We start from the raw sequence: 22,520 nt of genomic DNA, 5'->3' as shown, positions 1-22,520 counted from the left end.
TGGCCGGTAGCGGCAAAATTCGCACGATTTTTGGCCGCTAGCGGCGAAATGCGCACGATTTTTGGCCGCTAGCAGCGAAATTCGCACGATTTTTGGCAGCTAGCAGGGAAATTCGCACGATTTTTGGCCGGTAGGGGCGAAAATCGCCGAATTTTTGGCCGCTAGCGGCAAAAATAGCCCGATTTTTGGCCGCTAGCGGCGAAAATTGCGCGGTTTTTGGCCGCTAGCGGCGAAAATCGCGCGGTTTTTGACCGCTAGCGGCGAAAATCGCGCGATTTTGGCCGGTAGCGGCGAAATTCGGCGCGATTTTCGCCGCTAGCGGCCAAAAACGGCGCAATTTTCGCCGCTAGCGGCCAAAATCGCGCGATTTTCGCCCGCAAGCTGCGAAAATCGCACGGTTTTTGGCCGGTAGCGGCGAAAATCGCGCGATTTTGGCCGCTAGCGGCCAAAAATCGGGCTATTTTTACCGCTAGCGGCGAAAATTGCACGGTTTTTGGCCGGTAGCGGCGAAAATCGCGCGATTTTGGCCGGTAGCGGCGAAATTCCCACGATTTTTGGCCGCTAGCGGCAAAATTCGCACGATTTTTGGCCGCTTGCAGCGAAATTCGCATGATTTTTGGCCGCTAGCGGCGAAAATCGCGAATTTTGCTCGCCAGCTGCGAAAATCGCATGGTTTTTGGCCGCTAGTGGCGAAAATCGCGCGGTTTTTGGCCGGTAGCGGCGAAAATCGCGCTATTTTTGCCCCGCCAGCTGCAAAAATCGCATACTTTCTGGCCGGTAGGGGCGAAAATCGCGATTTTTGCCCGCCAGCTGCGAAAATCGCATGGTTTTTGGCCGCTAGCGGCGAAAATTGCGCGGTTTTTGGCCGGTAGCGGCGAAAATCATGCTATTTTTGCCCGCTAGCTGCAAAAATCGCCTAGTTTCTGGCCGCTAGCGGCGAAAATCACATGGTTTTTGGCCGCTAGCGGCGAAAATCGCACGGTTTTTGGCCGCTAGCGGCGAAAATCGCGCTATTTTTGGCCGGTAGCGGCGAAAATCGCGCTATTTTTGGCCGGTAGCGGCGAAAATCGCGATTTTTGCCCGCCAGCTGCGAAAATCGCATGGTTTTTGGCCGCTAGCGGCGAAAATTGCGCGGTTTTTGGCCGGTAGCGGCGAAAATCATGCTATTTTTGCCCGCAAGCTGCAAAAATCGCATAGTTTCTGGCCGCAAGCGCCGAAAATCGCATGGTTTTTGGCCGCTAGCGGCAAAAATCGCGCGGTTTTTGGCCGGTAGCGGCGAAAATCGCGCTATTTTTGCCTGCCACCTGCAAAAATCGCATAGTTTTTGGCCGCTAGCGGCGAAAATCGCGCGGTTTTTGGCAGGTAGCGGCGAAAATCGCGAGATTTTTGGCCGCTAGCGGCGAAAATCGCACAGTTTTTGGCCGCTAGCGGCGAAAATCGCGCTATTATTGGCAGGTAGCGGCGAAAATAGCGATTTTTGCCCGCCAGCGGCGAAAATCGCATGGTTTTTGGCCACTAGCGGCGAAAATCGCGCGGGTTTTTGGCCGGTAGCGGCGAAAATCGCGCTATTTTTGCCCGCAAGCTGCAAAAATCGCATAGTTTCTGGCCTCTAGCGGCGAAAATCACGCGATTTTCGGCCGCTAGAGGCGAAATTCGAACGATTTTTGGCCGCTAGCTGCGAAAATCGCACGGTTTTTGGCCGCTCGCGGCGAAAATCGCGCTATTTTTGGCCGGTAGCGGCGAAAATCGCGATTTTTGCCCGCCAGCTGCGAAAATCGCATGGTTTTTAACCGCTAGCGGCGAAAATCGCGCGGTTTTTGGCCGGTAGCGACAAAAATCGCGCTATTTTTGCCCGCCAGCTGCAAAAATCGCATAGTTTCTGGCCGGTAGCGGCGAAAATAGCGCGGTTTTCGGCTGTTAGCGGCAAAAATCGCCCGATTTTTGGCCGCTAGCGGCGAAAATCGCACGGTTTTTGGCCGCTTGCGGCGAAAATCGCACGATTTTTGGCCGGTAGCGGCGAAAATCGCGCTATTTTTGGCCGGTAGCGGCGAAAATCGCGATTTTTGCCCGCCAGCTGCGAAAATCGCATGGTTTTTGGCCGCTAGCGGCGAAAATCGCACGGTTTTTGGCCGGTAGCAGCGAAAATCGCCCCATTTTTGGCCGCTAGCGGCGAAAATAGCCCCTTTTTTGGCCGCTAAAGGCGAAAATCGGTCGATTTTTGGCAGGTAGCGGCGAAATTCGCGCGAATTTTTCCCGCCAGCTGCAAAAATCGCATGGTTTCTTGCCGCTAGCGTCGAAAATAGCGCGGTTTTCGGCCGTTAGCGGCAAAAATCGCCCGATTTTTGGCCGCTAGCGGCGAAAATCGCACGGTTTTTGGCCGCTAGTGGCGAAAATCGCGCTATTATTGGCAGGTAGCGGCGAAAATAGCGATTTTTGCCCGCCAGCTGCAAAAATCGCATGGTTTCTTGCCGCTAGCGGCGAAAATCGCGCGGTTTTTGGCCGGTAGCGGCGAAAATCACGCTATTTTTGCCCGCTAGCTGCAAAAATCGCATAGTTTCTGGCCGCTAGCGGCGAAAATCGCGCGATTTTCGGCCGCTAGAAGCGAAATTCGCACGATTTTTGGCCGCTAGATGCGAAAATCGCACGGTTTTTGGCCGCTAGCGGCGAAAATCGCGCTATTTTTGGCCGGTAGCGGCGAAAATCGCGACTTTTGCCCGCCAGCTGCGAAAATCGCATGGTTTTTAACCGCTAGCGGCGAAAATCGCGCAGTTTTTGGCCGGTAGCGGCAAAAATCGCGCTATTTTTGCCCGCAAGCTGCAAAAATCGCATAGTTTCTGGCCGCTAGCGGCGAAAATAGCGCGGTTTTCGGCCGTTAGCGGCAAAAATCGCCCGATTTTTGGCCGCTAGCGGCGAAAATGGCACGGTTTTTGGCCGCTAGCGGCGAAAATCGAACGATTTTTGGCCGGTAGCGGCGAAATCGCGAATTTTGCTCGCCAGCTGCGAAAATCGCATGTTTTTTGGCCGCTAGTGGCGAAAATCGCGCGGTTTTTGGCCGGTAGCTGCGAAAATCGCGCTATTTTTGGCCGGTAGCGGCGAAAATCGCGCTATTTTTGGCCGGTAGCGGCGAAAATCGCGATTTTTGCCCGCCAGCTGCGAAAATCGCATGGTTTTTGGCCGCTAGCGGCGAAAATCGCACGGTTTTTGGCCGGTAGCAGCGAAAATCGCCCCATTTTTGGCCGCTAGCGGCGAAAATAGCCCCTTTTTTGGCCGCTAAAGGCGAAAATCGGTCGATTTTTGGCAGGTAGCGGCGAAATTCGCGCGAATTTTTCCCGCCAGCTGCAAAAATCGCATGGTTTCTTGCCGCTAGCGTCGAAAATAGCGCGGTTTTCGGCCGTTAGCGGCAAAAATCGCCCGATTTTTGGCCGCTAGCGGCGAAAATCGCACGGTTTTTGGCCGCTAGTGGCGAAAATCGCGCTATTATTGGCAGGTAGCGGCGAAAATAGCGATTTTTGCCCGCCAGCTGCAAAAATCGCATGGTTTCTTGCCGCTAGCGGCGAAAATCGCGCGGTTTTTGGCCGGTAGCGGCGAAAATCACGCTATTTTTGCCCGCTAGCTGCAAAAATCGCATAGTTTCTGGCCGCTAGCGGCGAAAATCGCGCGATTTTCGGCCGCTAGAAGCGAAATTCGCACGATTTTTGGCCGCTAGATGCGAAAATCGCACGGTTTTTGGCCGCTAGCGGCGAAAATCGCGCTATTTTTGGCCGGTAGCGGCGAAAATCGCGACTTTTGCCCGCCAGCTGCGAAAATCGCATGGTTTTTAACCGCTAGCGGCGAAAATCGCGCAGTTTTTGGCCGGTAGCGGCAAAAATCGCGCTATTTTTGCCCGCAAGCTGCAAAAATCGCATAGTTTCTGGCCGCTAGCGGCGAAAATAGCGCGGTTTTCGGCCGTTAGCGGCAAAAATCGCCCGATTTTTGGCCGCTAGCGGCGAAAATGGCACGGTTTTTGGCCGCTAGCGGCGAAAATCGAACGATTTTTGCCCGGTAGCGGCGAAATCGCGAATTTTGCTCGCCAGCTGCGAAAATCGCATGTTTTTTGGCCGCTAGTGGCGAAAATCGCGCGGTTTTTGGCCGGTAGCGGCGAAAATCGCGCTTTTTTTGGCCGGTAGCGGCGAAAATCGCGATTTTTGCCAGCCAGCTGCGAAAATCGCATGGTTTTTGGCCGCTAGCGGCGAAAATCGCACGGTTTTTGGCCGGTAGCAGCGAAAATCGCCCCATTTTTGGCCGCTAGCGGCGAAAATAGCCCCTTTTTTGGCCGCTAAAGGCGAAAATCGGTCGATTTTTGGCAGGTAGCGGCGAAATTCGCGCGAATTTTTCCCGCCAGCTGCAAAAATCGCATGGTTTCTTGCCGCTAGCGTCGAAAATAGCGCGGTTTTCGGCCGTTAGCGGCAAAAATCGCCCGATTTTTGGCCGCTAGCGGCGAAAATCGCACGGTTTTTGGCCGCTAGTGGCGAAAATCGCGCTATTATTGGCAGGTAGCGGCGAAAATAGCGATTTTTGCCCGCCAACGGCGAAAATCGCATGGTTTTTGGCCGCTAGCGGCGAAAATCGCGCGGTTTTTGGCCGGTAGCGGCGAAAATCGCGCTATTTTTGCCCGCAAGCTGCAAAAATCGCATAGTTTCTGGCCGCTAGCGGCGAAAATCGCGCGATTTTCGGCCGCTAGAGGCGAAATTCGCACGATTTTTGGCCGCTAGCTGCGAAAATCGCACGGTTTTTGGCCGCTAGCGGCGAAAATCGCGCTATTTTTGGCCGGTAGCAGCGAAAACCACGATTTTTGCCCGCCAGCTGCGAAAATCGCATGGTTTTTTAACCGCTAGCGGCGAAAATCTCGCGGTTTTTGGCCGGTAGCGGCAAAAATCGCGCTATTTTTGCCCGCCAGCTGCAAAAATCGCATAGTTTCTGGCCGGTAGCGGCGAAAATAGCGCGGTTTTCGGCTGTTAGCGGCAAAAATCGCCCGATTTTTGGCCGCTAGCGGCGAAAATCGCACGGTTTTTGGCCGCTAGCGGCAAAAATCGCACGATTTTTGGCCGGTAGCGGCGAAAATCGCGCTATTTTTGGCCGGTAGCGGCGAAAATCGCGATTTTTGCCCGCCAGCTGCGAAAATCGCATGGTTTTTGGCCGCTAGCGGCGAAAATCGCACGAATTTTGGCCGGTAGCAGCGAAAATCGCCCCATTTTTGGCCGCTAGCGGCGAAAATAGCCCCTTTTTTGGCCGCTAAAGGCGAAAATCGGTCGATTTTTGGCAGGTAGCGGCGAAATTCGCGCGAATTTTTCCCGCCAGCTGCAAAAATCGCATGGTTTCTTGCCGCTAGCGGCGAAAATCGCGCGGTTTTTGGCCGGTAGCGGCGAAAATCACGCTATTTTCGCCCGCTAGCTGCAAAAATCGCATAGTTTCTGGCCGCTAGCGGCGAAAATCGCGCGATTTTCGGCCGCTAGAGGCGAAATTCGCACGATTTTTGGCCGCTAGATGCGAAAATCGCACGGTTTTTGGCCGCTAGCGGCGAAAATCGCGCTATTTTTGGCCAGTAGCGGCGAAAATCGCGACTTTTGCCCGCCAGCTGCGAAAATCGCATGGTTTTTAACCGCTAGCGGCGAAAATCGCACAGTTTTTGGCCGGTAGCGGCAAAAATCGCGCTATTTTTGCCCGCCAGCTGCAAAAATCGCATAGTTTCTGGCCGGTAGCGGCGAAAATAGCGCGGTTTTCGGCCGTTAGCGGCAAAAATCGCCCGATTTTTGGCCGCTAGCGGCGAAAATCGCACGGTTTTGGCCGCTAGCGGCGAAAATCGAACGATTTTTGGCCGGTAGCGGCGAAATCGCGAATTTTGCTCACCAGCTGCGAAAATCGCATGGTTTTTGGCCGCTAGTGGCGAAAATCGCGCGGTTTTTGGCCGGTAGCGGTGAAAATTGCGCTATTTTTGCCCCGCCAGCTGCAAAAATCGCATAGTTTCTGGCCGCTAGCGGCGAAAATCGCGCGATTTTCGGCCGCTAGAGGCGAAATTCGCACGATTTTTGGCCGCTAGCTGCGAAAATCGCACGGTTTTTGGCCGCTAGCGGCGAAAATCGCGCTATTTTTGGCCGGTAGCGGCGAAAATCGCGATTTTTGCCCGCCAGCTGCGAAAATCGCATGGTTTTTGGCCGCTAGCGGCGAAAATCGCACAGTTTTTGGCCGCTAGCGGCGAAAATCGCGCTATTATTGGCCGGTAGCGGCGAAAATAGCGATTTTTGCCCGCCAGCGGCGAAAATCGCATGGTTTTTGGCCGCTAGCGGCGAAAATCGCGCGGTTTTTGGCCGGTAGCGGCGAAAATCGCGCTATTTTTGCCCGCAAGCTGCAAAAATCGCATAGTTTGTGGCCGCTAGCGGCGAAAATCGCGCGATTTTCGGCCGCTAGAGGCGAAATTCGCACGATTTTTGGCCGCTAGCTGCGAAAATCGCACGGTTTTTGGCCGCTAGCGGCGAAAATCGCGCTATTTTTGGCCGGTAGCGGCGAAAATCGCGATTTTTTCCCGCCAGCTGCGAAAATCGCATGGTTTTTAACCGCTAGCGGCGAAAATCGCGCGGTTTTTGGCCGGTAGCGGCGAAAATCGCGCTATTTTTGCCCGCCAGCTGCAAAAATCGCATAGTTTCTGGCCGCTAGCGGCGAAAATCGCGCGATTTTTGGCCGCTAGCGGCGAAATTCGCACGATTTTTGCCGGCTAGCGGCGAAATTTGTACGACTTTTGGCCGCTAGCGGCTTAAATCGCGCGATGTTTGGCCGGTAGCGGCTTAAATCGCGCGATTTTTGCCCGCCAGCTGTGAAAATCGCACGATTTATGGCCGCTAGCGGTGACAATCACGCGGTTTTTGGCCGGTAGCGGCGAAAATCACGCGATTTTTGCCCGCCAGCTGCGAAAATCGCATTGTTTTTGGCCTCTAGCGGCGAAAATCGCGCGGTTTTTGGCAGTTAGCGGCGAAATTCGTGCGATTTTTGCCCGCCAGCTGCAAAAATCGCATAGTTTCTGGCCACTAGGGGCGAAAATCGCGCGATTTTTGGCCGCTAGCGGCATAATTCGCACGGTTTTTGGTCGCTAGCGGCGAAAATCTCGCTATTTTTGGCCGGTAGCGGCGAAAATCGCGATTTTTGCCCGCCAGCTGCGAAAATCGCATGGTTTTTGGCCGCTAGCGGCGAAAATCGCGCGGTTTTTGGCCGGTAGCGGCGAAAATCGCGCTGTTTTTGCTCGCCAGCTGCAAAAATCGCAGTTTCGGGCCGCTAGCGGAGAAAATCGCCCGATTTTTGGCCGCTAGCGGCGAAATTTGCACGATTTTTGGCCGCTAGCGGCTTAAATCGCGCGATTTTTGGCCGGTAGCGGCGAAAATCGCGATTTTTGCCGACCAGCTGTGAAAATCGCACGGTTTTTGGCCGCTAGCGACGACAATCACGCGGTTTTGGGCCGGTAGCGGCGAAAATCTCGATTTTTGCTCGCCAGCTGCGAAAATCGCATAGTTTCTGGCCGCTAGCAGCGAAAATCGCGCGGTTTTTGGCCGCTAGTGGCGAAATTCGCACGATTTTTGGCCGCTAGCGGCGAAAATCGCACGGTTTTTGGCCGCTAGCTGCGAAAATCGCATGGTTTTTGGCCGCTAGCGGCAAAAGTTGCGCGGTTTTTGGCCGGTAGCGGCGAAAATCGCGCTATTTTTGCCTGCTAGCTGCAAAAATCGCATAGTTTCTGTCCGCTAGCGGCGAAAAATCGGGCGATTTTTGGCCGCTACCGGCGAAATTCGCACGATTTTTGGCCGCTAGCGGCGAAATTTGCACGATTTTTGGCCGCTAGCGGCGGAAATCGCCCCATTTTTGGCCGCTCGCGGCGAAAATAGCCCCTTTTTTTGGCCGCTAGCGGTGAAAACCGGTGATTTTTGGCATGTAGCGGCTTAAATCGCGTGATTTTTGCCCGCCAGCTGTGAAAATCGCACAGTTATTGGCCGCTAGCGGCGACAATCACGCGGTTTTTGGCCGGTAGCGGCGAAAATCACGCGATTTTTGCCCTCCACCTGCAAAAATCGCACAGTTATTGGCCGCTAGCAGCGAAAATCGCGCGGTTTTTGGCCGGTAGCGGCCAATAATAGTAATTGGCATATTTTCGGTATGAAACGTCGTAATTTGAAACTGAAAATAGGCGCAGAGAGTCAGAATACGGCTCAAAAATCACGCTCAGGAGTCAAATTTCCGACATTTCAGACATTTTGAAAACTTCAGGGGGGTTTGGGCAAAATATGACCCATCGCCGTTTTCAGTAATTGGCATATTTTCGGTATGAAACGTCATAATTTGAAACTGAAAATAGGCGCAGAGAGTCAGAATACGGCTCAAAAATCACGCTCAGGAGTCAAATTTCCGACATTTCAGACATTTTGAAAACTGCAGGGGGGTTTGGGCAAAATGTGACCCATCGCCGTTTAACGTAATTGGCATATATTCGGTACGAAACGTCGTAATTTGAAACTGAAAATAGGCGCAGAGTCAGAATACGGCTCAAAAAGCACGCTCAGGAGTCAAATTTCCGACATTTCAAACATTTTGAAAACTGCAGGGGGGTTTGGGCAATATATGACCCATCGCCGTTTTCAGTAATTGGCATTTTTTCGGTATGAAACGTCGTAATTTGAAATTGAAAATAGGAGCAGAGAGTCAGGATACGGCTCAAAAATCACACTCAGGAGTCAAATTTCCGACATTTCAGACATTTTGAAAACTGCAGGGGGTTTGGGCAAAATATGACCCATCGTTCGCGCGTAAAAATCGCGCGATTTTCGCAGGTCAAGGCCAAAAATTGCTCGATTTTTGCCGCTAGCGGCCAAAAATCGTGCGAATTTCGCCGCAAGCGGCCAAAAATCGTGCGAATTTCGTCGCTAGCGGTCAAAAATCGTGCGAATTTCGCCGCTACCGGCCAAAAACTGCGCGATTTTCGCCGCTACCGGCCAAAAATCTAGCGATTTTCGCCGCTAGCGGCCAGAAACAGCGCGATTTTCGCTGCTAGCGGCCAGAAACTATGCGATTTTCGCAGCTGGCGAGCAAAAATCGAGATTTTCGCCGCTACCGGCCCAAAACCGCGTGATTGTCGTCGCTAGCGGCCAAAAACCGTGCGATTTTCACAGCTGGTCGGCAAAAATCGCGATTTTCGCCGCTACCGGCCAAAAATCGCGCGATTTAAGCCGCTAGCGGCCAAAAATCGTGCAAATTTCGCCGCTAGCGGCCAAAAATCGGGCGATTTTCTCCGCTAGCGGCCCGAAACTGCGATTTTTGCAGCTGGCGAGCAAAAACAGCAAAAACAGCGGCCAAAAATCTCCCGATTTTTGGCCGCTAGCGGCGAAAATAGCCTTTTTTTTGGCCGCTAGCGGCGAAAATAGCCCCTTTTTTGGCCGCTAGCCTCGAAAATCGCCCGATTTTTTCCCTTAAGCGGCAAAAATCGCGCGATTTTTTGCCGCTACCTGCGAAAATCGCGCGATTTTTGCCCACTAACGGCGTAAATCGCGCGATTTTTGCCCACTAACGGCGAAAATCGCTCGTTTTTGGGCGCTAGCGGCGAAAATAGCCCCTTTTTTGGACGCTAGCGAGGAAAGTCGGTCAATTTTTGCCGCTAGCGGCCAAAAACCGCGCGATTTTCGCTGCTAGCGACAAAAAACCGTGCGATTTTCGCCGCTAGCGACCAAAAATCGCACGATTTTCGCCGCTAGCGGGCAAAAATTGGGCAAATTTCGCCGCTGAAGGGAAAAAATCGGGTGATTTTCGCCGCTAGCAGCAAAAATCGCCCGATTTTTGGCAGCTAGTGGCGAAAATCGCGCGGTTTTTGGCCGGTAGCGGCGAAAATTGCCCGATTTTTGCCAGCCAGCTGCAAAAATCGCACGGTTTTTCGCCGCTAGCGGCAAAAATTGCCCGATTTTTGGCCGCTATCGGCGAAAATCGCACGGTTTTTGGTCGCTAGCAGCGAAAATCGCGCGGTTTTTGGCCGCTAGCTGCAAAAATCGACCAATTACTGAAAAATGCCAATTACTGAAAACGGCGATGGGTCATATTTTGCCCAAACCCCCCTGCAGTTTTCAAAATGTCTGAAATGTCGGAAATTTGACTCCTGAGCATGATTTTTGAGCCGAATTCTGACTCTCTGCACCTATTTTCAGTTTCAAATTACGACGTTTCATACCGAAAATATGCCAATTACTGAAAACGGCGATGGGTCATATTTTGCCCAAACCCCCCTGCAGTTTTCAAAATGTCCGAAATGTCGGAAATTTGACCCCTGAGCGTGATTTTTGAGCCGAATTCTGACTCTCCGCACCTATTTTCAGTTTCAAATTACGACGTTTCATACTGAAAATATGCCAATTACTGAAAACGGCGATGGGTCATATTTTGCCCAAACCCCCCTGCAGTTTTCAAAATGTCCGAAATGTCGGAAATTTGACTCCTGAGCGTGATTTTTGAGCCGAATTCTGACTCTCTGCGCCTATTTTCAGTTTCAAATTACGAAGTTTCATACCGAAAATATGCCAATTACTGTAAACGGCGATGGGTCATATTTTGCCCAAACCCCCCTGCAGTTTTCAAAATGTCAGAAATTTCGGAAATTTGACTCCTGAGCGTGATTTTTGAGCCGAATTCTGACTCATTGCACTTATTTTCTGTTTCAAATTACGACGTTTCATACCGAAAATATGCCAATTACTGAAAACGGCTATGGGTCATATTTTGCCCAAAACCCCCTGCAGTTTTCAAAATGACTGAAATGTCGGAAATTTGACTCTTGAGCGTGATTTTTGAGCCGTATTCTGACTCTCTGCGCCTATTTTCAGTTTCAAATTACGACGTTTCATACCGAAAATATGCCAATTACTGTAAACGGCGATGGGTCATATTTTGCCCAAACCCCCCTGCAGTTTTCAAAATGTCTGAAATGTCGGAAATTTGACTCCTGAGCGTGATTTTTGAGCCGAATTCTGACTCTCTGCGCCTATTTTCAGTTTCAAATTACGACGTTTCATACCGAAAATATGCCAATTACTGTAAACGGCGATGGGTCATATATTGCCCAAACCCCCCTGCAGTTTTCAAACTGTCTGAAATGTCGGAAATTTGACTCCTGAGCGTGATTTTTGAGCCGTATTCTGACTGCGCCTTTTTTCAGTTTCAAATTACGACGTTTCATACCGAAAATATGCCAATTACTGTAAACGGCGATGGGTCATATTTTGCCCAAACCCCACTGCAGTTTTCAAAATGTCCGAAATGTCGGAAATTTGACTCCTAAGCGTGATTTTTCAGCCGAATTCTGACTCTCTGCACCTTTTTTCAGTTTCAAATTACGACGTTTCATACCGAAAATATGCTAATTACTGAAAACAACGATGGGTCATATTTTGCCCAAACCCCCCCTACAGTATTCAAAATGTCTGAAATGTCGGAAATTTGAGTCCTGAGCGTGATTTTTGAGCCGTATTCTGACTCTCTGCGCCTATTTTCAGTTTCAAATTACGACGTTTCATACCGAAAATATGCCAATTACTGTAAACGGCGATGGGTCATATTTTGCCCAAACCCCCCTGCAATTTTCAAAATGTCTGAAATGTCGGAAATTTGACTCCTGAGCGTGATTTTTGAGCCGAATTCTAACTCTCTGCGCCTATTTTCAGTTTCAAATTACGACATTTCATACCGAAAATATGCCAATTACTGTAAACGGCGATGGGTCATATTTTGCCCAAACCCCCCTGCAGTTTTCAAAATGTCTGAAATGTCGGAAATTTGACTCCTGAGCGTGATTTTTGAGCCGAATTCTGACTCTCTGCGCCTATTTTCAGTTTCAAATTACGACGTTTCATACCGAAAATATGCCAATTACTGTAAACGGCGATGGGTCATATTTTGCCCAAACCCCCCTGCAGTTTTCAAAATGTCTGAAATGTCGGAAATTTGACTCCTGAGCGTGATTTTTGAGCCGAATTCTGACTCTCTGCACCTATTTTCAGTTTCAAATTACGACGTTTCATAGCGACCACCCACAGGTCTGACCAAGCACCCACTGGTCTGAGCGAGCACCCACAGGTGTAAATAAGCACCCACAGGTGTGAGCGAGCACCCACAGGTGTGAGCGAGCACCCACAGGTGTGAGCGAGCACCCACACGTGTGAGCGAACACCCACACGTGTGAGCGAGCACCCACAGGTGTGAGCGAGCACCCACAGGTCAGAGCGAGCACCCACAGGTGTGAGCGAGCACCCACAGGTCTGAGCGAGCACCCACAGGTCTGAGCGAGCACCCAACGGTCTGACGGAGAACCCACAGGTCTGACCGAGCACCCACAGGTGTGAGCGAGCACCCACAGGTCTGACCGAGCACCCACAGGTCTGACCGAGCACCCACAGGTGTGAGCGAGCACCCACAGGTCTGAGCGGGCACCCACAGGTCTGAGCGAGCACCCACAGGTCTGAGCGAGCACCCACAGGTCTGAGCGAGCACCCACAGGTCTGAGCGAGCACCCACAGGTGTGAGCGAGCACCCACAGGTGTGAGCGAGAACCCACTGGTCTGAGCGAGCACCCACAGGTGTGAATAAGCACCCACAGTTCTGAGAGAACACTCACAGGTCTGAGCGAGCACCAACAGGTCTGAGCGAGCACCCACAGGTGTGAACAAGCACCCACAGGTGTGAGCGAGCACCCACAGGTCTGAACACGCATCTACAGGTCTGAACAAGCACCCACAGGTGTGAGCGAGCACCAACAGGTCTGAACAAGCACCCACAGGTGTGAGCGAGCACCCACAGGTCTGAACAAGCACCCACTGGTGTGAGCGAGCACCCACAGGTGTGAGCGAGCACCCACAGGTGTTAGCGAGCACCCTTAGGTGTGAGCGAGCACCCACAGGTGTGAGCGAGCATACAATGATGTGAGCGAGCACCCACAGGTGTGAGCGAGCACCCACAGGTGTGAGCGAGCACCCACAGGTCTGTGCGGGCACCCACAGGTCTGAGCGAGCACCCACAGGTGTGAGCGAGCACCCACAGGTGTGAGCGAGCACCAACAGGTGTGAGCGAGAACCCACTGGTCTGAGCGAGCACCCACAGTTCTGAGCGAAAACCCACAGGTGTGAGCGAGCACCCACAGGTGTGAGCGAGAACCCACTGGTCTGAGCGAGCACCCAAAGGTGTGAGCGAGAACCCACAGGTGTGAGCGATCACCCACAGGTGTGAGCGAGCACCCACAGGTGTGAGCGAGCACCCACAGGTGTGAGCGAGCACCCACAGGTGTGAGCGAGCACCCACAGGTGTGAGCGAGCACCCACAGGTGTGAGCGAGCACCCACAGGTGTGAGCGAGCACCCACAGGTGTGAGCGAGCACCCACAGGTGTGAGCGAGCACCCACAGGTCTGAGCGAGCACCCACAGGTCTGAGCGAGCACCCACAGGTGTGAGCGAGCACCCACAGGTCTGAGCGAGCACCAACAGGTGTGAGCGAGAACCCACTGGTCTGAGCGAGCACCCACAGTTCTGAGCGAAAACCCACAGGTGTGAGCGAGCACCCACATGTGTGAGCGAGAACCCACTGGTCTGAGCGAGCACCCACTGGTCTGAGCGAGCACCCAAAGGTGTGAGCGAGAACCCACAGGTGTGAGCGAGCACCCACAGGTGTGAGCGAGCACCCACAGGTGTGAGCGAGCACCCACAGGTGTGAGCGAGCACCCACAGGTGTGAGCGAGCACCCACAGGTCTGAGCGAGCACCCACAGGTGTGAGCGAGCACCCACAGGTGTGAGCGAGCACCCACAGGTGTGAGCGAGCACCCACAGGTCTGAGCGAGCACCCACAGGTCTGAGCGAGCACCCACAGGTATGAATAAGCACCCACAGGTCTGAGCGAGCACCCACAGGTGTGAGCGAGCACCCACAGGTGTAAGCGAGCACCCACAGGTCTGAGCGAGCACCCACAGGTGTGAGCGAGCACCCACAGGTCTGAGCGAGCACCCACAGGTCTGAGCGAGCACCCAACGGTCTGACGGAGCACCCACAGGTGTGAGCGAGCACCCACAGGTGTGAGCGAGCACCCACAGGTGTGAGCGAGCACCCACAGGTCTGAGCGAGCACCCACAGGTCTGAGCGAGCACCCACAGGTCTGAGCGAGCACCCACAGGTGTGAATAAGCACCCACAGGTCTGAGCGAGCACCCACAGGTTTGAGGAAGCACCCACTGGTCTGAGCGAGCACCCACAGGTGTGAGCGAGCACCCACAGGTGTGAGCGAACACCCACAGGTGTGAGCGAGCACCCACAGGTGTGAGCGAGCACCCACAGGTCTGAGCGAGCACCCACAGGTGTGAGCGAGCACCCACAGGTGTGAGCGAGCACCCACAGGTGTGAGCGAGCACCCACAGGTGTGAGCGAGCACCCACAGGTGTGAGCTGGCACCCACAGGTGTGAGTGGGCACCCACAGGTCAGAGGGCACCCACAGGTCTGAGCGGGCACCCACAGGTCTGAGCGAACACCCACAGGTCTGAGCGAGAACCCACAGGTGTGAGCGAGCATCCACAGGTGTGAGCAAGCACCCACAGGTGTGAGCGAGCACCCACAGGTGTGAGCGAGCACCCACAGGTGTGAGCGAGCACCCACAGGTGTGAGCGAGCACCCACAGGTGTAAGCGAGCACCCACAGGTGTGAGCGAGAACCCACTGGTCTGAGCGTGCACCCACAGGTGTGAAAAAGCACCAACAGGTTTGAGCGAGCACCCACAGGTCTGAGCGAGCACCCACAGGTGTGAGCGAGCACCCACAGGTGTGAGCGAGCACCCACAGGTGTGAGCGAGAACCCACTGGTCTGAGCGAGCACCCACAGGTGTGAATAAGCACCCACAGTTCTGAGCGAGCACCCACAGGTCTGACCGAGCAACCACAGGTCTGACCGAGCACCCACATGTGTGAACAAGCACCCACTGGTGTGAACAAGCACCCACAGGTCTGAGCGAGCACCCACAGGTCTGAACAAGCACCCAAAGGTCTGAGCGAGCACCCACAGGTCTGAACAAGCACCCACAGGTCTGAACAAGCACCCACACGTGTGAGCGAGCACCCACAGGTGTGAGCGAACACCCACAGGTGTGAGCGAGCACCCACAGGTGTGAGCGAGCACCCACAGGTCTGAGCGAGCACCCACAGGTGTGAGCGAGCACCCACAAGTCTGAGCGAGCACCCACAGGTGTGAGCGAGCACCCACAGGTGTGAGCGAGCACCCACAGGTGTGAGCTGGCACCCACAGGTGTGAGTGGGCACCCACAGGTCAGAGGGCACCCACAGGTCTGAGCGGGCACCCACAGGTCTGAGCGAACACCCACAGGTCTGAGCGAGAACCCACAGGTGTGAGCGAGCATCCACAGGTGTGAGCAAGCACCCACAGGTGTGAGCGAGCACCCACAGGTTTGAGCGAGCACCCACAGGTGTGAGCGAGCACCCACAGGTGTAAGCGAGCACCCACAGGTGTGAGCGAGAACCCATTGGTCTGAGCGTGCACCCACAGGTGTGAAAAAGCACCAACAGGTTTGAGCGAGCACCCACAGGTCTGAGCGAGCACCCACAGGTGTGAGCGAGCACCCACAGGTGTGAGCGAGCACCCACAGGTGTGAGCGAGAACCCACTGGTCTGAGCGAGCACCCACAGGTGTGAATAAGCACCCACAGTTCTGAGCGAGCACCCACAGGTCTGACCGAGCAACCACAGGTCTGACCGAGCAACCACAGGTCTGACCGAGCACCCACATGTGTGAACAAGCACCCACTGGTGTGAACAAGCACCCACAGGTCTGAGCGAGCACCCACAGGTCTGAACAAGCACCCAAAGGTCTGAGCGAGCACCCACAGGTCTGAACAAGCACCCACAGGTCTGAACAAGCACCCACACGTGTGAGCGAGCACCCACAGGTGTGAGCGAGCACCCACAGGTGTGAGCGAGCACCCACAGGTGTGAGCGGGCACCCACAGGTGTGAGCGAGCACCCACAGGTGTGAGCGAGCACCCACAGGTGTGAGCGAGTACCCACAGGTGTGAGCGAGTACCCACAGGTGTGAGCGAGCACCCACAGGTGTGAGCGAGCACCCACAGGTGTGAGCGAGCACCCACAGGTGTGAGCGAGCACCCACAGGTGTGAGCGAGCACCCACAGGTGTGAGCGAGCACCCACAGGTGTGAGCGAGTACCCACAGGTGTGAGCGAGCACCCACAGGTGTGAGCGAGCACCCACAGGTGTGAGCGAGCACCCACTGGTGTCATTGAGCACCCATTGGTCTGACACCCATTGGTGTCAGACCAATGGTAACGAGCACCCACTGTTCTGACGGAGCACCCACTGGTGTGACCGGGTCTGAACGAGCACCCACTGGTGTGACCGGGTCTGAACGAGCACCCACTGGTCTCACCGAGCACCCACTGGTTTGACCGAGCACCCACTGGTCTGACTGAGCACCCACTGGTCTGACTGAGCACCCACTGGTCTGACTGAGCACCCACTGGTGTGAGCGCATAGACGAGATAAAACACCTAAATTATTGGGATCGTCTCAAAGCTCTCCAAATGTACTCTCTAGAAAGGAGACGAGAGAGATGCCAAATAATATACACATGGAAGATACTGGAGGGTCAGGTCCCAAATCAACACAGTAAAATAACAACGTACTGGAGTGAACGATATGGAAGAAAATGCAAGATTGAACCAGTGAAGAGCAGAGGTGCCATAGGCACAATCAGAGAGCACTGTATAAATATCAGAGGTCCGCGGTTGTTCAACGTCCTCCCAGCGACTATAAGAAATATTGCCGGAACAACCGTGGACATCTTCAAGAGAAAACTGGACTGTTTTCTAAGATAAGTCCTGATCAGCTGGGCTGTGGTGGGTATGTGGCCCCTGCGGGCGGCTCCAAGCAACAGCCTGGTGGACCAAACTCTCACAAGTCGAGCCTGGCCTGCCCGATCCCTGCCCGAGTCAAGGCCCTGACAGCCCCAAGTCCAGGCCCTGCCAGGCCGGAGTCCAGGCCTAGCGAGACCCAGCCCGTGTCCAGTTATAGCCAGGCCCTGCCCGAGTCCAGGCCCAGACAGGCCCGAGTCCAGGCCCAGACAGGCCCGAGTCCAGGCCCAGACAGGCCCGAGTCCAGGCCCAGCCAGGCCGGAGTCCAGGCCCAACCAGGCCGGAGTCCAGGCCCAGCCAGGCCGGAGTCCAGGCCCAGCCAGGCCGGAGTCCAGGCCCAGACAGGCCCGAGTCCAGGCCCAGACAGGCCCGAGTCCAGGCCCAGACAGGCCCGAGTCCAGGCCCAGATAGGCCCGAGTCCAGGCCCAGACAGGCCCGAGTCCAGGCCCGAGTCCAGGCCCAGACAGGCCCGAGTCCAGGCCCGAGTCCAGGCCCAGACAGGCCCGAGTCCAGGCCCAGCCAGGCCGGAGTCCAGGCCTAGCGAGGCCCGGCCCGTGTCTAGGTATAGCCAGGTCCTGCCCGAGTCCAGGCCCAGACAGGTTCGAGTCCAGGCCTAGCGAGACCCAGCCCAAGTCCAGTTATAGCCAGGCCCTACCTGAGTCCAGGCCTAGCGAGACCCAGCCCGTGTCCATCTATAGCCAAGCCCTGCCCTAGTCCAGGCCCGAGTCCAGGCCTAGCGAGACCCAGTCCGAGTCCAGAGTTGTGTACAAGAACTCTTCAAGCAGCAAGACTCCGGCGTGTATTATAGTTGTATAAACAACTCGGGCTGCTGAAATACCTCTTGAATTATGAATGATATTGGGAACCGATCAAAATATTGCCACAGAAAATGGCGGAGCCGCAGAGGCGGTCTTCTCGTTGAGCAAGATTTACGACGGGATATTATTGGGGTTCCGATATTCTATAAGGAAAAGGTTTCCTCTGATAAAAAAAAAAGTAAAATAAAAGGCAACAAAAAATTACGCAACAGATGCAACAGAAGCATATTTTTCTCCAATATTTCCTTTGCCTCAAAATACCAGAAACGCCCGTGAACGAGAAAATATTTAGAGAACAATTTTCGCGGGCAAATTTTAAGGGTAAACTAAGGTAGAGGGGCAGCCATCCCGGGCCAACTGGACCTCTGGGAAGTTTTCTCAGAGTACAATACCGTATCGCCCCATGTCCCGATGGGTCGTTGTGGCAACACCTTCCCACGCAGGATGGCCCCGGCCGCCCGCTTGGCCCGGAAATAAGTCAAAAGTGGAGACAGAAATGAAGGAAACGGTCAATGGTGGTGCGTGATATATTTGACCCAAGCGGGAGGAGGTACCTCCCAGAGGACGAAGACATGGTCGTATATTAGGGCAGGGTCGAGGCTCCAGCGGCGGCCATGACTGCTGTGTGTCTGCTCCCTTGTCAAACTCTACCGGCTCATTATCTGCTCTTTCTCTAGTGATTAATGAGTCTACTGTGTTACTTGTGCTTACTGTCTATCGCTGCTGGACCTGCTGATGTGTCCTCTATTGTAAACCCTGTACAGGGTGTACAGTACGTGGTGTACTGTACACGGTGTACTGTAGGGTACACCCTGTACAGTACAGGGTGTACCCTACATGCCTTCTTGGTGTATCTGAGTGTACACTGTACCTGCCTGGTGTATCTGAGTGTACACTGTACCTGCCTGGTGTTTCTGAGTGAACACTGCACCTGCCTGGTGTATCTGAGTGTACACTGTACCTGCCTGGTGTATGAGTGAACACTGCACCTGCCTGGTGTATCTGAGTGTACACTGTACCTGCCTGGTGTATGAGTGTACACTGTACCTGCCTGGTGTATCTGAGTGTACACTGTACCTGCCTGGTGTATGAGTGAACACTGTACCTGCCTGGTGTATGAGTGAACACTGCACCTGCCTGGTGTATCTGAGTGTACACTGTACCTGCCTGGTGTATGAGTGTACACTGTACCTGCCTGGTGTATCTGAGTGTACACTGTACCTTCAGAGAGAGAGCCAGCCTGTGCGCAAAGTGAAATAAGGAGGGATAGAGTGAGTGAATTTTATGTGCTTAATAAAAAGTGTGTCTGCTATTAAGAGATAGTTGATTGCCTCTCTCTCTCTCCTTCTCTCTCTTTCTCTCTCCCTCTCTCTCTCTCCCATCACCTCTGCTTATTCTTTCATTTCTTATTTCTTAGGGCAGGTGGGTGGAGTCGGGAATGGTGGGGATGACGAGGGGACAAGGGAGGGGATAATGGTGGGGGGAAGACGAGGGGACAAGGGAGGGGGTAATGGTGGGGACGGACGAGGGTGTAGGTCACCCCCACCCTCCCTCTCATTACCCCCACTCACCTCTTCCCCCCCCCCCCCTATAGGTAAACTATAGGTAAACTCTGCGTTGCGGACTGCTGGGTCATGTGGGTTTATATTGGTGTATACTGGCAGTTCGATGTCTGTCTTCGATGGTTCCCATATAAAAATTAGCAAATAAAACTCCTAAAGGTTTGGAACCCTTTGGAGTTTCGAGTCCCAGTGTGATTAGTGTGTTATATACTGTGGTTATTGCAACGTGTGAGCCGCATTTTCTATGTGGTAATTAGAGCACTGTTGGTCATTGCAACAGGACAGTAAAGTGTTGTGCAGTGTACTAATATATTTGAAATTAGAGCACTTGCCGTGTGTGTGTTATTGCACTTCAGTAAATCATTGTGGGGCCGTGTTATAGTGGGTTAGAGCACTGAGCATTATTTGCTGGTGTTCTGCAGTATTGTAATTGGAACCGGATTGTAGAGCAAATTACTGTAATTTGTTAGTGTGATAGTTCAGGGCTTAGCTGAAAGAGGAGTTCTCCAAAACTCATTTTCGTATTTTATTATATATAAGGGGTACCACCTCTGGTGCAAGTGTAGGGACCCATAGCCTCGGAGAAGAAAATAAAGAGTACTCAGAGAAGACCTTGTGGATCCTCACTGAACACTTTGATATTTTCTTCTCCTACCACCCCTATTCTTTTGGTATGTGTGTATATTTATCTAACTTTATTTGAATATATATATATATATATATATATATATATATATATATATATATATATATATATATATATATATATATATATATATATATATGTTTGGCATTGTAGTGAGAGTAAGGCGACGACCTTGAAGCACATATACTAAGAGTGTTGTGTCATATACTTGAGGACAAGAAGAACATAACACGACGTGTTATGTTCTTCCTGTGTTCTTCTTGTGTTATGCATGGTGTCCAACCCAAGCTGAGACACACATGTCCATCATTGACCACAGTAGCTGTAGGTCACAACAGTCACTGTTGACCACAGTAGCTGTAGGTCACAACAGTCACCGTTGACCACAGTAGCTGTAGGTCACAACAGTCACCGTTGACTACAGTAGCTGTAGGTCACAACAGTCACTGTTGACCACAGTAGCTGTAGGTCACAACAGTCACCGTTGACCACAGTAGCTGTAGGTCACAACAGTCACCGTTGACCACAGTAGCTGTAGGTCACAACAGTCACCGTTGACTACAGTAGCTGTAGGTCACAACAGTCACCGTTGACCACAGTAGCTGTAGGTCACAACAGTCACCGCTGACCACAGTAGCTGTAGGTCACAACAGTCACCGTTGACCACAGTAGCTGTAGGTCACAACAGGCACCGTTAAACAGTAACGCACCACCACTGGGACGTGTTGGATGACAGGAAGCAGACGCCGTCAACCGTCAACGGACTTACGGTCGCCGAAGCGCCGCTGACGTGATCCTCACCACAGCAATATTAATATGATAATTTAATTTACAATATGTTACTCGCGTCTCCATTATGCATGATGCCGCGGCTACAAAGGACACCCAACCAAGCTTTTTTACCTGAAGCAAAGTTCAGGAACAAAGGAAGATATTTTACCAAACGCGGCCATTCACAGCCAAGTTGTGAGAGAGAATGGGAACGCGGGAAAATTTGAATTGCTTATTGTGTCACGCGACTTTTCCCTTCCTTGTACAGTCATCACACTATTATCCTGCCACGAGTATACTTGTAATTGTTAACATTTGTGTGTATTTTGTCACCTTTGGGGGACGATGAACGATAGACAGATTGACTAAACAGTAATATCTGGGTCTAATGCAACTAGTAATTAAGGTAATGGTGGCAGCATCAATAGTGACAACAGTGGTGGCAGCATCACTAGTGACAACAATGATGGCAGCATCACTAGTGACACCAATGATGGCAGCATCACTAGTAACAACAACAATGATGGCAGCATCACTAGTGACAACAATGATGGCAGCATCACTAGTGACAACAATGATGGCAGCATCACTAGTGACAACAATGATGGCAGCATCACTAGTGACAACAATGATGGCAGCATCACTAGTAACAACAACAATGGTGGCAGCATCACTAGTGACAATGATGGCAGCATCACTAGTAACAACAATGATGGCAGCATCACTAGTAACAACAATGATGGCAGCATCACTAGTGACAACAACAATGATGGCATCACTAGTGACAACAATGATGGCAGCGTCACTAGTGACAACAGTGGTGGCAGCATCACTAGTGACAACAACAATGATGGCAGCATCACTAGTAACAACAACAATGATGGCAGCATCACTAGTGACAACAATGATGGCAGCATCACTAGTGACAACAATGGTGGCAGCATCACTAGTGACAACAATGATGGCAGCATCACTAGTGACAACAATGATGGCAGCATCACTAGTGACACCAATGATGGCAGCATCACTAGTAACAACAACAATGGTGGCAGCATCACTAGTGACAATGATGTCAGCATCACTAGTAACAACAACAATGATGGCAGCATCACTAGTGACAACAACAATGATGGCAGCATCACTAGTGACAACAATGATGGCAGCATCACTTGTGACAACAGTGGTGGCAGCATCACTAGTGACAACAATGATGGCAGCATCACTAGTGACAATGATGGCAGCATCACTAGTGACAACAGTGGTGCAGCATCACTAGTGACAACAACAATGATGGCTGCATCACTAGTAACAACAATGATGGCAGCATCACTAGTGACAACAATGGTGGCAGCATCACTAGTAACAACAACAATGATGGCAGCATCACTAGTGACAACAATGATGGCAGCATCACTAGTGACAACAGAGGTGGCAGCATCACTAGTAACAACAACAATGATGGCAGCATCACTAGTAACAACATCAATGATGGCAGCATCACTAGTAACAACAATGATGGCAGCATCACTAGTGACAACAACAATGATGGCAGCATCACTAGTAACAACAACAATGATGGCAGCATCACTAGTAACAACAATGATGGCAGCATCACTAGTGACAACAATGATGGCAGCATCACTAGTGACAACAATGATGGCAGCATCACTAGTGACAACAATGGTGGCAGCATCACTAGTGACAACAATGATGGCAGCATCACTAGTGACAACAATGGTGGCAGCATCACTAGTAACAACAATG

General features: G+C 52.4%; 1 protein-coding gene across 1 annotated transcript in view; it reads right to left on the bottom strand.

Annotated features, from left to right (window-relative positions):
• LOC138367974 (uncharacterized) overlaps window positions 1–22,520 on the bottom strand; it is a 110,970-nt gene that overhangs the window by 82,429 nt on the left and 6,021 nt on the right. The window contains exons 5-7 of the mRNA XM_069330262.1: window positions 22,463–22,478; window positions 22,014–22,397; window positions 21,374–21,951 (exon numbers count right to left, since the gene is read on the bottom strand). Coding sequence (XP_069186363.1) covers window positions 21,374–21,951; window positions 22,014–22,397; window positions 22,463–22,478 — 978 coding nt within the window. The remainder of the gene's footprint in view (window positions 1–21,373; window positions 21,952–22,013; window positions 22,398–22,462; window positions 22,479–22,520) is intronic.

This window comes from Procambarus clarkii, chromosome 24 (assembly GCF_040958095.1).
Source record: "Procambarus clarkii isolate CNS0578487 chromosome 24, FALCON_Pclarkii_2.0, whole genome shotgun sequence".
Lineage (NCBI taxonomy): Eukaryota > Metazoa > Arthropoda > Malacostraca > Decapoda > Cambaridae > Procambarus > Procambarus clarkii.
Note: the sequence above shows the minus strand (reverse complement) of the source record. Positions and strands in the feature narration are given on the sequence as shown.